This window comes from Mytilus californianus, unplaced genomic scaffold (assembly GCF_021869535.1).
Source record: "Mytilus californianus isolate M0D057914Y unplaced genomic scaffold, xbMytCali1.0.p SCAF_8, whole genome shotgun sequence".
In the NCBI taxonomy this organism is placed as follows: Eukaryota; Metazoa; Mollusca; class Bivalvia; order Mytilida; family Mytilidae; genus Mytilus; species Mytilus californianus.
This window is the reverse complement of record NW_026262734.1, coordinates 59,676,301-59,694,678: the sequence shown is the minus strand read 5'-3', so window position 1 is coordinate 59,694,678 and position 18,378 is coordinate 59,676,301. Positions and strand designations below refer to the sequence as shown.

The 18,378-nt window shown below is 31.4% G+C and overlaps 1 protein-coding gene and 1 long non-coding RNA gene across 2 annotated transcripts; both read left to right on the top strand.

The window, feature by feature from the left end:
- The first annotated feature begins 2,204 nt into the window (after positions 1-2,204).
- Positions 2,205-6,704, top strand: LOC127712816 (uncharacterized). Its single transcript, XM_052219424.1, has 3 exons — positions 2,205-2,492; positions 3,511-3,578; positions 6,473-6,704. The coding sequence occupies exons 1-3, from the start codon at positions 2,205-2,207 to the stop codon at positions 6,702-6,704; spliced, it is 588 nt and encodes a 195-aa protein (XP_052075384.1).
- Positions 6,705-13,549: 6,845 nt separating this feature from the next.
- Positions 13,550-16,530, top strand: LOC127710734 (uncharacterized). Its single transcript, XR_007986307.1, has 3 exons — positions 13,550-13,712; positions 14,116-14,284; positions 16,467-16,530. It is a non-coding gene; the product is annotated as an uncharacterized LOC127710734 (long non-coding RNA).
- Positions 16,531-18,378: the final 1,848 nt, after the last annotated feature.

Below are 18,378 nucleotides of genomic sequence, written 5' to 3'. Positions count from 1 at the left end.
TATACTTTTATTCCTAATCTTCAGATTATACTTGGTTAGAATATTATCTATCATCAACTTATTTGTTCGGATGACAATTTTTTTTAATCTTACTTCAATCTATTAATCATAAATATTCTATATTTTTAAGTATTTCTTTGACGAAAAAAAACATATTACAAATAAACAGTGTATTATACCTAAACAGTGTAGGAAATATGTTTTCTTTTAAAAAAAAAAATACAGGTAAATCTTAAGTGAAATTTTAATTAACCTTGATTGTCATAAAAACAAATTATTAATCAAAACATCTATTGTTATTTGCATGTGGGAATAGAAGGGATAGTGATTTTTAAAAAGTGGGAATAGGAGGAAGACACCGTTTTTGGCATCTTTTTTATGATAACATTTATTTTGTAATATTTAGGTCCTGCATGGTATGAGTTACAAGATCGTATAATATAAATCGTAAAGTTAAATATTATTACATAACATGTAGGTATCCTTTATACTAAGTTTGGTTTAATTTAGTTCAGTGGTTTTAAACATGAAGATAACAAGAATGCAAATATAATGTAATAAACTGTTGACACAGATATGTGTCACGCCGGTATATTATTGTAATAGTTTAATGCAAATGCTGAAATTAAAATGGCAACATTGTTTACTACACGAGACCATAACTGAAGGGTGACGGTTTAAAAAATCTCAACTGAAATTATATGTGTCCAATCTAACTCCATACCAAATAACACTGACCTCCGTTTGGGATTCCAATAAAACTGACTTAACTTAAACATGCAAACTATTTACAAAAATTCAAAGTCAATGGACCATGACTGAGTGGACAGGGCAGAATAGTAGACTGTCTTTTCGTCGCTTCATTTTTTTGTCATAGCGTTGTCAGTTTATGGGTTTGAATATTCCATTGGTATCTGTCGCCTCTCTAGTGATGCTCGAGGCCAAGATATGTGAATATATCCAAAATCTACTACAAAGATTGATGAGCTGATCAAACAAAAAAGGACATAACGTATAGCTATAACTTTTGTAAGGGGTCAATTTTTTGATAAAGCCATATTTGCATTTTTGCAGATGGTGTTTTTTTCTAAATATTATGGCTGTAAAACGGTCTCTCTCTGTCAACAATTATGAAAGAGAGGCGGTAGATAGCAAAGTAGTTTTCGAGATAATAACCAACAAAGGTGAAAACCATGATTTGAGGATTATGACTTCTGTAAGGAGTCGTCTGTTAATTTTGCATGAATGAATCTAGACTTTCTAAACATATTTTGTTTTCTGTACCTATAGTAAGATCATATAATGGTTTTCACGATATTAGAAGGTTCTCAATTTACCATTACGCTCTATTTGTGGTCAGATGAATTACATTTATAAAACAAGAAGTAAGAACTAATATAATAAGTACAGCTGGGACCAGTTCTAGTCTCTCTTCAGAACTGGCAGAATAATTCGTCATATTCTTTCCTACAATTGTCAAAACCTGTCAAGAGAACTGTTATAGAAAAGTTCTTGACACATTTTTAGAGAGGTTATATAATTTATCCCAACTTCACAAAAAATCTATTGTCTTCTTTGTTTTTGACTTGTCTCGTTCATCTATTGTCTTTCTTTTTTTACTTGTCCTGTTTATCTTTAAGTTGTCTTTTTTTCTGATTTGTCTCTCGTTCGTCTATCGTTTTCCTTGTTTCAGAATGGTCTCGTTCATCTATTGTCTTCTTTGGTTCAAATTCTGATTTGTCATGCTCTTATAATGGATTGGAATCCCACGAAACATAAAAATCATAATTTTGCAAGAGATCAAAGATCCGTTGTTAAAAAATTAATAGCAGCTTGGGTAAGTACTTCCTTGGCTACTTATTCTTTGTTTAGTACGCTATTATCAAATCGATTGATGCAGAATTATTCAATAAAAATACAGATATAAGCTTACCAGCACAATACTTTACGCTTTCCTACCCATTTTCCGTAAATACTCGAATACGAAGTTAATTGACTTCCCCACATATATAATGAATTATCAAGCAGTTTTCTTGGTCCCTAAACCGATTTTGAAAGCTGACGGAAGATTTGTGTGTTATGTTCATATACATTCACAATTTCGTAATAGTATATTTCATATTTTGTTCAAATTAGAATAGAAAAGTTTGAAGAAACGATTTACTATTAAGGCATTTTAATTAGAAATTGGAAATACAAAAAGAATGGTTTCCATAAAAACTGTGCGAAACGGATATGACTTACCAGTTAAAGGACTTGATAATGGATTTTTCTATCCTATCCACATCGTAGCCCTCACAACGATCGCAGTGAGTTTTGCATGTGCCATGACAATCTTAATCATTTCGTTTAGGAGAAAAGCAGCATTCTTTGGGAGGCCCAAAACTAAACGTTTCGTAGTTTATCTTGCGATATGTGATGGGGATTTTAACATATTTCATTGTATGGATCATCTTCACTACCTGATGACAATGTCACACCCTCGTCCACCGGCATTGTGCTCGTTCTACTCTTTTATGATAAAATTGAAAATGGAAATGGGGAATGTGTCAAAGAGACAACAACCCGACCATAGAGCAGACGACAGCCGAAGGCCACCAATGGGTCTTCAATGCAGCGAAAAACTCCTGCACCCGGAGGCGTCCTTCAGCTGGCCCCTAAACAAATATGTATACTAGTTCAGTAATAATGGACGTCATACTTAACTCCAAATTATACACAAGAAACTAAAATTAAAAATGATACAAGACTAACAAAGGCCAGAGGCTCCTGACTTATGACAGGCGCGAAAATGCGGCGGGGTTGAACATGTTTTTTGAGATCTCAACCCTCCCCCTATACCTCTAGCTAATGTAGATAAAAACAAACGCACAACGGTACGCACAGTAAAACTCAGTTTAAGAGAAGTCTGATTCCGATGTCAGAATAGGAAACAAAAGAAAATAAACAAAATGACAATAATACATAAATAACAACAGACTACTAGCAGTTACTGACATGCCAGCTCCAGACCTCAATTAAACTGATTGAAAGAATTATGTCTTTATCATATGAATATCAGGCACAATCCCTCCTGTTAGGGGTTTAGTATTATACCATCATAAAATATATGAGAAGAACATAACACGTGTCATGCCAACAACTGGTTTTAGAATAAATATGTTTAATTCCGATGCAAAGACCTTATAAGTGAATCAATATTAAAGCCAAAATATGCAATCTTTAATGACCTGACAACAGTATCGTAACTATATCCCTTTTTAATAAGTCTGTTTAAAGGTTTTGTTAGCTTTTGAGGTGAATACTGACATTTTTATGCTTTGTAAAGAATATTACCATACAAGATTGGATGTGAAATACCCGAACGTATAAGATGTCTGCATGTTGAGTTATATTTACGAATGATGTCCTTATACCGATGATAAAACTTAGTAAATGTTTTGACTAATTTATGATATCGAAAACCCTGGTGTAATAATTTTTCAGTAATACATAAATTTGTTTATATTTGTAATGTCTCAGATGTTATGTGTAAATGCAATAGCCATCAATGCTTTTTATATGATGTACTTTGGAAAGTCACTTTATTTCGGGAAGAATGATTACCGTTTGTTGTGTTGTATATTTGGACTTCCGATCTGCCTTTTATCTGTATCTGTCATTTTGAATAAACTTGGTCCAATGGATATTTGCAAGTATAACATTGTACATATATATATATGTAGGACCCCAACGTGCGACGGAGACGCTAAAGTGCGATGGTAAAACTAGAGATAGACGGTATGAGCCAAAGTACGATGATTTAATATGCTAAAATACGATGTTTACGCTAAAATGCGATGATCTTCGAAATTACGGACGTTATCTTTCGAAGAATAAAGTTAACTTGCAACCGTTTCAACAAAACAAATAGAATAGGAAGACGAAGTCGTTTCTCCCGGGAAGAAGTTATTATCACTAAAAAGAAAACAAATCAAACAAGTTTTACTTACTCTGACCCTAGAAAACTGTATTATAAAAAGGAATTTTACAGATATTCAGTATATGTGAAATATTTCGATGATTATAGAAAAAAAGATCTGCAATCAACACCAAATAGTCCTTTTGTGGGCCCTTATTTTTTGAAAACTAATCATTTCGTAGAGAATGAGAAAAACATTTGTATATCTAAAAAGAGTATTTGGCTAAGTAGTATTTAACCTCTTGCTGCCGGAAGGACACGTGTGTCCATATTTTTAATTTATGCAAAGACGTGTTCATTACTGGATCTCTTTCAAACAAAACATCGAAGATTATACAATGCAATATTTTTCTTCAGTGGGTCTCCAATATCTCTTCATCAAGGTGTGATGTCATATATCGAATATATAGCGACAGGAGATTACACAAGACAAAATATATTTAAAAAGAGCGCTATATACAACAATATTGGTATTTTGACGTTGAAAAATTCCGTGACGTAAGGTATTCATCAATTCCAGATTATTTGAATAACGTAATTGTATATCTGATATATTTAATAGGTGTTTGAATTTCCAATAAAGATAGAAATTATGAAACATAAAGGTTTAAAGCAAGAATTTTACGTATTCCATCTAAAACGGCCATTTCACGCATACTTTGTGGTCAAATATAAATTAGCAACATCTTTACATAAAAAGATATATTTTATGCACAATAACATCTTTGTAAAATATATTTTTTAGCAAAATATCTTTCTGCATGGGTAAAGCTGTTGCTCATATATAAATATTAATGACCAGACCCCAGAATGAGGCTATTTTTGGCAATTTTTGCTGTTTTGCACTAAATATAAAATGTTTGAAGCCCTTTTGTCAATATGTGAGACAAAATTCAAAAATATAAATACTGATATTCGACAGACTAATGCTTTATGAACATCTGAAGGGTGTCCGTTGCTAGATTGATTTTCGATTAAAAGGTCAAAGGGTCAAAAGCGGACCTAATCTTACATACTCCGATTGTCTTTTTCTGGTTATTTTCTGGCAAACGAAATGTAACCACATCAAATTTGCAGCTTTTTGCTTATCTTGCTCATTGCTTTTCTCATGTTTTTCGATCTGTTCCTTTAGTAACAAGTCATATTTCATTGAGCAAAATGCAGTAGGCCTCAATATCATTACAGGGTAAGAAATATGCAGACTATAAGATACTATACAATTACTGTCTTTTGGTGAGGTAAATATGTGGTCTTATTGACATTTGAAAAACTGATATTCACTGAAGCCAACGGCCGATGTGATTATCAGTTTTGCAAAGGTCAATTAAACCACATATTTAATTATTTCTTCCTTAAGTCTTTTATTTACACCCTGGTTATTTTATGGATATCATGACAAGAAGAAACCACAACCAGCTAAAATCTGGGGTTATCAGTTAAAAAACCAATACAATAAAGTAGATACTTTTAAAAGTATGAAAATAGTCGAAAAAAAACAACCAAACAAACATGATAATATTTTTCCAATGTGAAAATTGCAATTAAACTTAGATAGAGTTGAAATCAATTAAACAACCCAATATGAACTAGAACTATGAGTGGACTTACAAAAGATACCAGCTCCGCGTAAATTCGATTATCTCTCTTTTAACATGTTGGACCGGGATTATATTCCTTTAAAATCATCTTTACGTAGTGCTCTACAACTGTAAAATAAGTTGCGCTTACCTGAGGTTATTATCCCATATAGCAATGTTAAAGTAGGTAATTTCGACTGTATCGGGATTTTATTCCTTTATGCACATCCGTAGGAAGTATTCTATGTTTTGGGAAGTTTCCATAATATCCAACTAGCTTACAAAGCTTATAGACAGACATTCCTAAATACCTTCCATCGCTCCAAAAAAACATTTTTTTCAGTTGTATAAGAATCATTCATAATTGATTTATGTGGTTTCTGTCAGGTTTCTAAAATGACATTTATCGCGTATACCATTATTGGTGATCCGGAATTTGGCTGTATTAATGATGCTCATTTTTAGTTCATGTTTACGTTTAATGATTATGCTGCTTTTTCATATAATCATATTTAATTCATTGATTGATTGGTGATTGCTTTACGCCGCATCAGCACAAAAAGTCTATATCGCGGCGACGTTTAATTGATATAGTTACAAATTATTACAAAATATTATAATTTGGTTTATTTCATATCGATTAAGAATTAGCTTCTCTCATTGGATAACAAGGGGCCATATGACATTCTTTATTCTTTAGTAAAAAATTCCATCGACAAAGACTGTGATCCTAAAATATTTCATGGCATGTTCTGTACTAATGAGACTGAAACTGCTGTTTTTACACACAAATAAACATTTCTTACGCGAGGACGGCGGACTTTAGAGTTAAGAAAAGCTCAATTGACTTATATAAGCCAGGTCAGCTAAAATGAAAAAGGTGATTGGTTGTGAAAATGCCGCTTTTTCATATTGTTTTTTTTATTACTTTCAGTTGTGCTATGAACGGTGTAACAGGAGGCGTGATATTACTCATGTTTACTACAGCACTATCACTTTTGATTCTAGTGACCAACTGTATTTTGTATGCATTGGTATGGCGAAAACTACGAACTGAATCAAAGAGAATACAAGATTCAATTGGTAAAGAGGCGTCATCAGCTAAAGCATCACATCAAGCTGTTAGAACCATGATGTTATTTGTAGTGATGTTTGTCATACAATAGACTGCGTCGTCAGTGTTTGGAGTGTTGGAATATATTGCTGATGCGCCGCCTTTCGTTGTCCTATTCACAGTACTGCTTGCAAACTCTGGAGGACTGCTAAATGGTTTTGTGTTTATTTACATGTACAGAAAGAGGGTAAAAACGGAAAATGAGACAACCCTAACTACCCAAAACTATATATTAGAAAAATTAGAGTAGTGAAACGTTTTCATGATATAAAGGTGAATAAAGTTCATACTTTTCATAATGTCTTTCACACTAATATTAGAGAAAATTGAATAATGTGAAATTTGATAACATTTGGCGCTGTATTGTTGTTTCATAACCAAAAACTTGTTTTAGAGACATAATAACTGAATAATTTTCAATATATTGTCATCGACCTTTATAGAGATAAAGTTTCCGGTCGCCCTAACTTATAATCACTTTACAGTATACCTTACAAAATTTAGAGATGAGGAAAGTTGAGAAAAATTGATATTGTCTTTAATTCTGTCTTTACTTTTTTTTTAACATTTACCAACACGAAAAAAAATATATTGTTTTCCCTAAAAGGGGATTATTTGTGGGTTTGTTTTTTTGGTGTTATTAATTATATGTATCTGTTGAGGATAACAGGGTAACCTTGTCTCTGGTCTCTGGTTGATAGTTGTTGCAATGACAATCATGTAACAATTCAGATTTAACAAAATAAATACAGAATAAGTTTGTAAAGAAATAATTACAGAAATGATGGAGTTACATGTTGTACTGATTTAGAAAAATGTATTTTGTATTGTCACAATAATTTTCTGAAATAGCTTATTTGTGTGATGCAGTAATTAAGTTGTAGTATTTGTTTTATTGCACAATTGCTGTGCTGTAATTTGTGAAACTATAATAAAATGCTGAGTCGAAATCTAGTAAAATGAAGTCAGCAACACTATTTTAGTTTAGCAGTACAAACAGTCTAAGTCAACGTTATAAGATGGTAATGACATATTTAACAATGGGATATCCTATGATTTACAGTAAACATGATTTATGAACACATATAAATATCAGGAGACAAGTATTTATTGTCCGTATTTTCAGTTTCTTACATAATTATCGGGAAAAATAACATTTACTTTAAATCATGTTTGAGATAAAACACCGACACATGACAATCGGAAATTTGAAATCATCACGTTTGTCATAGATTATAGTATGAAATCTCTATCTGTATCTATAAAGGGAAATGTGGGTTATTAAGTTACAGAAGATCATCAATATATCTGAAAGTGAAATAAAAAAAAATCAAAATTCTTTTCTTTTTGTCTCTGAGAAGGTTCTGTGTGAATTCTGCTTCATATGAGTACAAAAAACAAGTCTATCAGTAGTGGTGCACACTGTTTACCCATTGGAACACCAACTGTCTGATGAAATATCAACCCACCAAACTCAACAAATATGTTGTCCGTCGATAAAAAAAAATCTACTATTTTGATGATATCCTCTTCGGTGTATTTGCTGTGAGAATCGGTGTGGTTTAGTCACAAAGGTAAGATTTTTCATGACATTAGACAATGAATTTGTAACTTAGTTTCCCATTTTTGTAGAAAAAGCTCTGTTTAATGAAACGATTTAGGTGAAAATTTAATTGCTCAAATTTTTGATATTACCTCAAAATTATAATGAATGTCATTGAACATTTTAGGGTAGATCTTTAGAATTTTTAAGAATCCAAATCTGATTGACACCGCTGGTTGAAAATACCTCCTCATAATATTTCTGAAGGCAATCTTTTGCCATAGAAAGAATGGTGGTAAGAACTTTTGAAAGATATTTGCTCGAACACCTTGACGACCCAGTTATCTTTCGTTTTTTATAAGGATTTTTGTGAAGGTTATGTATCTAGTATAAAGATGGGAAATTTTCATCGTCCTTTTTCATGTTTTTACCAAAGGAGAGAAGGACGGATTTGAACTATCTTGATACGCACTTTGTTTACACTGGTGATATACCAAATAATCCGCAGACAGAATTCCAAGATCAAGCTGACCATCTTCTCACTAACCGGAGTATTCATGTACAGTCACTGCAGAGGCGTACATTAGTGTATGTTTAAGAGGAGGCAGTAGTATAGGCAGGGGTCTGGGCCTGCTAGGAACACAGAAACTGCGCAGTTGTTTATGCTTTATCCTGCTTTTCATGGCTTTTCCCAAGATGTTTTTCCTTTGAAGAGAAACATTTTAGAACTTAAATATTGAAAATGGACTCTTTGCCTAGCATATAATTTGAATTACTTTAAGATTTCCAGTATCAGCCGTTTTAGTAAGTTTTCATCTTCATTCAATATCGCGTTGCATCCTTTAGAAATATTTCCATGGGTGAACACTTTTGAAAGTGTTCATGGAAATACCCAAAAGGGCAAAAAGACCAAGTCAACGAAGACGAAGAAACAGAAAATAACTCTATATTTCTGAAAAATTATGGAGCATTTGAACAAAACAGGGGTATTTTAACTAAGTATGGTTACCATATCGAAAAGGATTATTCGTATTCATAATGATATTGGATTACTATTCCAAATAAAAAGGAAGACTCTTTCAAAATTCATAAAAGCTGTGTGTTCATTCTGCATTCAGAAGCGCATCCAAACACTACGATGGACAATATGCACAATTGATTACGGCCCTTTGAATGACCCTGAGGTAGTAAATGCTTTAGTATGTCTTCATGACACATGCGTTTTTGTTCCCACAAGCAAAACCTCAAACAATATTGTGGTATATATAAAAACCATAACGTGCATTTCCCTATAAAAATATTTGGAATTCTAAATTAACCTGGCAATTTTATACGTGTACACTTGCCCGGCATTGGCTTTACTTTTTATCCTGTTGGGTTTATAAGCTCTTCATGTTTTTAATAAGTTTGGATTTTCAATAATTTGGCCTCCAGCATCACTGAAAAGACATCTATTGTCGAAATGCGCAATTAGGCCCGTATGCATAAAACATCTTAACTTAAGTGTTCTTAAACTTAGATTTCTCTAAGTATTCCCTTATTTAAGTAACATTCGGAAGTCGTATGCATAAAACTTCTCAAGTCTTCACTTTACTAAAGAATTCTTAAATCGGAACCTTTCTATAATTACCTTTTGATACAGAATATTTGTAAAATTTAAATTCAAATGCTTATACATATGTTAGCTCATGGCATGTACTCATCCGTGAAAAATTTTGTTTTGATTATTCAAACTGATTTAACAATGCATACTTTTATGAAGAGCTGGGGTTAAATTGATGGTAGTGTGTAAAATAATTCAAAAATACGTAACCAACTAAAATGTCCAAACAAATGACAAATTGGTGCATTAGAGAAAAGGTTGTGTTAATAGCGTACGAGCATGGAAAATAATTTAATTCCAAAGTACCCCCTTCTGTTAACTATATATATTTTTCAATTCTAACAATACAGGATCAAGTTTTTTCAAATCATTTTTTTTTTTTACATTTATTTGGATTATCACATTCCTTCTACAACAATTGAAAAATGGGTAGGATCAATTTTCCATGAAGTCATATCAAACCAGGGGCATTTTCAAGTCTCCTTCATTCTTGACTAAAATATAGATAATCCGATTCATATGTTTACTGTAAGGTTTAACCGAAACTTGCCGTAATCCGAATGTCTCACTGAAAAGTCATCAATGCCTCAAGATGACTCAAAACTGCAATTTTACTACATTTTTGGAAACATTTGCATATTATCGAGAAGGAAATTTATTTAAATTCTAAAGTCTTCGAATTCCAGTAGGTATTAAATCTTTTTTTATTTTGTCCCAATTTGTGGAACAAATCAGGGAAATTCGCCCTTTTCCTTAGAATCAAAGTAATACTATATAGTAATTGAACAATGCATGCCTTAAGATCCTCATCGCTTCTTTCATACATTTAGTACTAACAATCGATACCAGGCGATTTATTTGAACAATATAACGTTCAGTGATATGTATATAAACAAGCATGAAGAAAGGGATCAAAAGAAAAATAAAAGTATGAATTCAATGCGCGTAATAGGTGTGAGCACTTGTTTGAAGTACACATTAGCGAGATTAAGATATAAAGATATGATGAAATTATATAACTACATTATGTATTGTCTTGATTTTAATTTGTTGACGGCACGTTATTTTTTGATAATTGAAATGGTCGTTGATATTTTGAAATAAACAAATAAAGTTTACTGATATTATGTAAAGGAAGCAAAAAAAAAAAAGACACCAACTAAAATGTCCAAACAAATGGCTTATTGGTGTATAATTAAGAGAAAATGTTGTTTTAATGGACGAGCATGGGAAGAAAATGTATTTGAAATTTCCCCCTACTTAAACTACAGGAGAGATGAAAGGGGCTTGGAATTAAATAACAAATATATAGCAACATAATGAGTACGCCATGAGGAAAGATCTTAAGAGATGCAAGAGAAGAAGAACAAGTTATGCATGGAGTGATAAATGTGAAATATCACAATATGTCGAAATCATCGTCTAGCATTTTATTTTATAGCAAACAAAACTTTAATCCAATAAGGATTCTTTTAATTGTTACTCAACATTATCTTGTAGGAAATTATCCAGCTTAAAAATTGTGTATGTAAGTAAAATCTTTATTTAAGAAAAAAGTTCCAAATCATCGCATGTATCATTTTTGAACTATAACAATACAGAATCAAATTTTTTTTAAATCAAGTATTTTAAATTCTAGAAATAAACAAGACTGAGCAACACGAACCCCACCAAAAACTGGGGTTGATCTCATATTCTGCTCCACATATTGCACCCTTCGTGTTCCTCATGTAAGTACAAACCCGGTGATAAGTCTAATTCGGTAGGTCACATTCGGAAAAAAGGGGACGGGATTGTAGTTACGACAATTGGAACATATCCGTCGTCATCTGTGAAACAGATATTCCATAACGGTCAACCAACTCGTGATGGCGTCCGTAAAATTTACGAAAGGATGAATTCAACTTCACCACTTGGAACTCTTGGTTTAATAGCCTCCTTGGGAACAGCAACCCTCTCGCAAGGATATCATCATACGAAATACAAGCCCTGGAATAGCGTATCAACTGATATACTTATACTCAGTATGCAGGCGCTGCTTGAATGTTGCTACATAGAAATGGAAAGTTGGGAAGCTAAAATCATCTCATTGAAATTTGAATCTGCAATATTTTTGTTATCAGCAATATATCATTGAATATTGAAGGAAATAGGAAAAATAATCGACTACAAATTAAGTATCATGAGTATGTTATATAGACCTCGAAATTCAGTAGGTCTCAAAACCTTTCTGATTTTGTCCGAGATAGTGAAATAAATTCGTGGGAAAATTTGCCCTATATTATCTTTAGAATAAAACTAAATTCTTGAAAATCAGATGCCCCGTCACCCAGGAAAATAAGATTTTGGATGCCTAAAGTTCCTTATCGCTTTCGTCATACTTTTTGTATTAACAATCGATAGTATTAAACCGGTGTACTTTAACAATATAACGTTTAATGATATTTATGTAAGCATGCACGAGCAGAGGAATAAAAAGAAAAAATAGCTTGAATTCCATGCGTGTAAAAATTGAGAAATTGTTAAATATTAATTGATAGAAAAGGAAAAAATTCAGAAAATCCACAAATAGCTGTTTGCTTAATATTCGTTATATTTCTTATAATAATGTTCAAATCACTTATGTAGGTATATCATGTATATATTTCATCCATGTTATGCCTGAATGATTTTTATCTTTGACACGACCCCTCTATTTCACCTTTAAGCTGTAGGTGTCATTAGTCGGAGTCGAGAGTTGGTACAAAGGTCTTATACCAGGAGTACGAAACATGTTCGTTTGAATAAGTCCTTGCTGTTTCTCCCTAAAGGCAAATATCATTTAGTCGGAAAGACTTCAGCTTAGCCGGGTAATATTTCAGATGGAGTGCAATGTCTTTTTCATGTGGATTATTACTTTGTGAGGTAACACATACAAAATAATTAAGTTTATTGGACTGTTACAACGCATTGAACATATTATTAATATGTTACTGTTTCATAAATACATGCCAAAATGCCTGTTTGCAATTAAACATTCTGCAAGTAATAGATTAACATATGCAACATATGTATTAAAAATGAGACACAACTGTCTTCATAGATCTGTCTGGTGTTCCTGTTCATTACTTGAGTAAGTATGAAATTGGACTATTTCTGTTTATTGGTGAAAGATTATGCTTGATGGTATGTACAGCTTAAATAACCTAAAAGATAAGGTTTTGAGTGTATACGCCGAAATGTTTTTATACCAAAATGGACTTAAAAAAATTTGTTTTGTAATAACACTGTCAATGTAATGTATATAAATTATACATCTAGTTATAGGACTAAACAAACTTGATAAATGTATCCTCCGGCAAGAATTAACATTTTGAATTGGATAACTCATAAAAGTATTTAATGATGGCGGACATTACCTGAAAAAAAAAAACGTCTTCATGATAGTTTCAATTAACTAAATAGTCTTGCAAGTCTTTAAACATTTCAACAGTATATATTTTTTTAAGAAAAAACCTAATATTTATAGATTCGACAATTATGAAAATAATCGAAAAATAAAATGTCTAGAACGACTGACAACATGTCGTAACACTAGGGCAGGTTAACAAAGATTGTATTAAAAGTTTGTATACAGATAAAAGATTACCTGACTTCATGTTTACAAATTAATGTAATTTGTTTTTCTTGTAAAAACAAGTTTTAACCACATGTCTTTAGTATCCGTATTTCCTTGAAATGTTTACATGTTCGTTGAGCGTTATATCATTTGACAAATGACTCATATAAATTATTTAAAAATGAAATAAATAAACAATAGCATTGTCACTTTGAATATATGTACGCAGAGACGATGTCGAAATTGGCTGGATTATTACTGTGCAGATTTTGTGTTGTATTTTTCTTATCTTCTGCTGTCAGTGGTGCAATACCAAGTAAGTGTATCCCTTTTAATTTGTTCGATGTTTTCTTGTTTGTTTGTTAGTGCGTGTGTGTTTCAACTTAATGAAAATAAAATATTTATCAAATTTCAATTTTTTTTCTCATGAATATTATAAGGTTATAATTGATTGTTACATATTACTTTTAATGATTTATATTTTATATATATAATATCAACTTCTTTTGATATAAGTGAAATTTACGAAACATGACTGTGTGCACGAAGTACTTGAACAATAGTGTTGTCATTTCAAATGGGGTGAGCTTAACATTTTTGGGTTATTTTCTTATGATATTTGGAACAATACACAAAAATATAAGTACAATGAACTTGCATAGTAATGCGTTGTATTAGCGATCAATTGAACAAAAACAAGAATCATCTTTTTATCATAGAGTGCAGATTGGTGTGTCCAACCCTACCACCAGGTACAGTCGGTATTTGTTTAAATCGATGTCCTCCAGCTGGCTGTGGTTATGGAAATCTATGTTGTTCTAACGGTTGTGGAAACATTTGTGCAAAAGGCATTCGGAAATGCCATTAAACATCACGCAAAGCTATATAGTAAGTTATTTCTTCGACCTAAACGATAATTTTCAAAATTTTTCAAAGTACATGATATTTTGAATGTTTTACACTTTACAGCACTTGTTGCATATTGTTGGTCTTCTCTAGTTATTTCCCTCACTCGTATTACAAATGTACAAATTAAAAAGGACATTTTTTTATCAACATTGCTGAATGTTTAAAGGAGTTATTCTCTTAAGTTTACCCATTTTGCTTTTTATTTTGGCAAACACTATATAAGATAAAGAAAAACTATAAATAAAAAAAAAAAAATATAAACAAAAACTTGATATAAAAATATATCAATATAGTCGAAAGTGACAGTTGACTCCTTTATAAGCTATTGTTTTAAAATGACGATTTTCACCTTTTGGTCAAACACTAAAGGATAGTACGAAATTGAAGAGCTTTAAAAACAGAAAATCCCCCACATTTTTGCCAAATACTGTAATTGCTTTATACATAAAGGGAATTGGCAGAAACGATTAGAAACACAAATTATACAGATAGGTCAACAAATTTATAAATTGTCATTCCACTTATTGCAGGAATTATTGCCCCTGAATTACGATGCTTATCCCTTTCTGTGTTCTAAGGTAAAAACTACAGTAGATAAACGGAAAATATAATTCGGAAAAATGATAAAAATAGAGATTTTATTCATGAATTATATGCTAGTCTACAATATTTGAGACTGTCCATTGTTGAAGGTGCACATATATCCAGGTTAACAATAATAGCTCTTTACATCTTCTAGTTTAAGAATGGAAAGTACTGGTAGTTTACATTTGATATTCTTTTCCCTAACAATCATGAAACATAAACAAGATTGTTCCTGAATTTTTTTTATAATTGGTAAGTAATTGTCCGGTATTATCATGATTATTAGGTGTACACCTTACTGTTAACATTGTATGCAATATTGATGGGAATTAAACCTTTAACAGATGATTATCTTTTCTTAAAAAAAAAATTTAGTGACGAAAACATGTTTACATGTATTTGTATATTTATTAAATAAATATAATTTTGATCTTAAAATAATTACATGTATTTCATGCGTAATGAATATTCCTTTGACAAAATGCATAAATGAGCTAACTTTTTTGTTATTAAAAACTGCAATTAATTTTGTTTTGTTTTTTGTTTTTTACTGGGTTTATATGTTGTGTAACTACTTTAAAAATTAAAAAAAAAAAATACAGGCGATTTTAATTTTTGAAAATAATCTAGAAAAAATAGTATAACCATAAAAGAACAATGCATATCAAACCACTTCAACAGTTCCTTCATAACGATATTTGGCTTGTTCTCATAAAAATGCATGAATGCGCTTTATGAATGATGTAATATGTTAAGAACAAGTAAATCTGCCTTAAACGTAATTATTTGAAAAAGATTCAGTAGATTGTCTGTATACACCTGTGCACTGGATTTTTAAACCTTGGAATACCTATAATAAAAGTGAGAATGGAAATTGGGAATGTAGCAAAGAGACAACAAATCGACTTAAAGATCAGAATACAGCCGTTGCCAGCAATGGGTCTTCAACACAACGAGAAAATCCCGCACTCGGAGGTTTGTTTTGGAATATACTCCCTCTTTTTCAACTGAATTATCAACAGTTTCACCTAAGCAAAACGTCTATATCTCTGTATTCAAGACAACACAACGGATGGCAGACGTGGAGCAGGATCTGTTTATCCTTCCGGAGCCCTTGAGATCATCCCGGGTTTTGTTTGGGTTCGTGTAGCTCAATATTTAGTGTTAGATGTTGTGTTTTGTTTAGTGTTGTTTGTGTTTGATCGTTCTTCGTTTTTTGCCATGGCATTGTCAGCAAATTAACAAGACAATATTCCGAGTTCTTTATCCAAGAACGAGTTGCTTAGTAAGATAACTAAAAATGTACATGTGTATTATGCCGAATTCAGAGTGTACGCTATGAGTTTAAACAGAAATCATATGTTTTACATTGTACTTACGCTTTGAGACCAAAGGTATGGTAAGTGTAAAGTTCGAGGTTTGTAAACATATATAAGAGCCATAGATAGGCATTCAACATAGCTCGAATTTGTTTTACTCAATATATATTGGTCTTTATATATAAAAATATAGTTAATAGTATTGTTAATATTTTCTTACACATATATAGTTTAATTGATATGTTTAATTTTTGTAGATCATGAATGAAAACAAAGGAAAGACAAAACTTTACATGTTCTCGATTAAAAATATTTGCTAAAGGTTTTTTTTATCAATTTTGACGAAGTCGTTGAAGCGACACTTATTCTTGCTGTTTCGAGCGTCGACGATTGTATAAGTTTGTGATTACAATGTTTATCAGTTAAAGGGAAACCACTAATAGTAAATCTAGGATATTTGGTATGCAGTTGTACTGTGTGTTCATCTAATAACTGATATGTGGAATGTATGTCACCTCCCCTCAGTCATGTTTTATTTTATGTTAAAAACTCTGTCTATTTGCATCATAAAGTTTGTGATTAGGTCAGTGTAAGTGAAACAACTAATTATAGGTGAGATGATAAACCATTTACATGGTTTATGTGTCGTTCTTTTATTCAGGACCAAACGCGTATGAGCAGTGTGTTTACAAAATATTGGAAAATTTATGCATCTAATTAATTCTTCCCATTTCATTGTATTGTTCCTAGTAATTTCTTCATTCATGGTATTGTAAATTAGTATGCAACAAATCATTTTTGCATATACTCTCCAAACTATTTCAAGAATAATATGTGTGTCATGTTCAGTTATTTTAATCTTTTTTCTATTATAACAAATATCTAAATGTAGATTTTCAATCTATTCCAAACACTTAAATAATAAATAGTAGATCAATAAATATTCTTTTTTGATAATTACATTGATCATGGTTAGAACCGAGCAAATATAATGTCTATAAGTAACATAATTTATACATGTTATAAGAACTAGTGGATTTAGAAAATATAAACAATTTGCTTCTGAAGTAAATTATTGGTAATCCTTTCAAAACTACGTAAAAATTATCTACTTCCTAATATTTCTATAATATTATGTATAGTACTAGTATATATATATCTGAGTTAATTATTCAATTTTCTAATCTTTATAGTTACAAATAATTAATTTTGTATGTCAGGACAGACAACAAACTTAAGGCACTATGGCTATATTTTGTTTGATTGATATTTTGTACTCGAAAGGAGAAGGACAGGACGCTCTATATTTGGTAAAAACAATGTTTTTAATGTCAATGCTTAATTCCAAATTTAACTTGTAAACTTTGCAAATTTGAATAAAAAAGACTGTCTTCATGATTACTCTTTGTTTTAAATAATACTGATATCTTCAACTTTGCATGTGTTACCCTATCACACACATTTTCTGAAATCTATAAGTTTTAATTCCCTCTGAAATCCTTGGGCACATCCTGTGACAAAAAGTAGTTTATTATCAAAAGCTGTATATGGTTAAAATGCACATCCTAACAAAGAATATGTTCGTCTACGCATGTGGCTTAAACCAATTGAAGCAAAACCTATCCGAAGTTTGCCAAAAATTAACCAAACTGCAAACATTATAATAAGAGTGAACATGCAGACATCTTATACGTTCGGGTATTTCACATCCAATCTTTTATGGTAATATTCTTTACAAAGCACAAAAATGTCAGTATTCACCTCAAAAGCTAACAAAACCTTTAAACAGACTTATTTAGAAGGGATATAGTTACGATACTGTTGTCAGGTCATTAAAGATTGCATATTTTGGCTTTAATATTGATTCACTTATAGGGTCTTTGCATCGGAATTAAACATATTTATTCTAAAACCAGTAGTTGGCATGACACGGGTTATGTTCTTCTCATATATTTTATAATGGTATAATACTAAACCCCTAATAGGAGGGATTGTGCCTGATATTCATATGATGAAGACATAATCTTTCAATCAGTTTAATTGAGGTCTGGAACTGGCATGTCAGAAACTGCTAGTAGTCTGTTGTAAATTATGTATTATTGTCATTTTGTTTATTTTCTTTTGTTTCCTATTTTGATATCGGACTCGGACTTCTCTTAAACTGAGTTT

Coding starts and splice junctions, on each gene's coding strand:
- LOC127712816 (XM_052219424.1), top strand. CDS start 2,205: ATGGTTTCCATAAAAACTGTGCGAAACGGATATGACTTACCAGTTAAA. Junction 2,493..3,510: donor TGTCACACCCTCGTCCACCG/GCATTGTGCTCG, acceptor TTGTTTATATTT/GTAATGTCTCAGATGTTATG. Junction 3,579..6,472: donor TATATGATGTACTTTGGAAA/GTCACTTTATTT, acceptor TATTACTTTCAG/TTGTGCTATGAACGGTGTAA.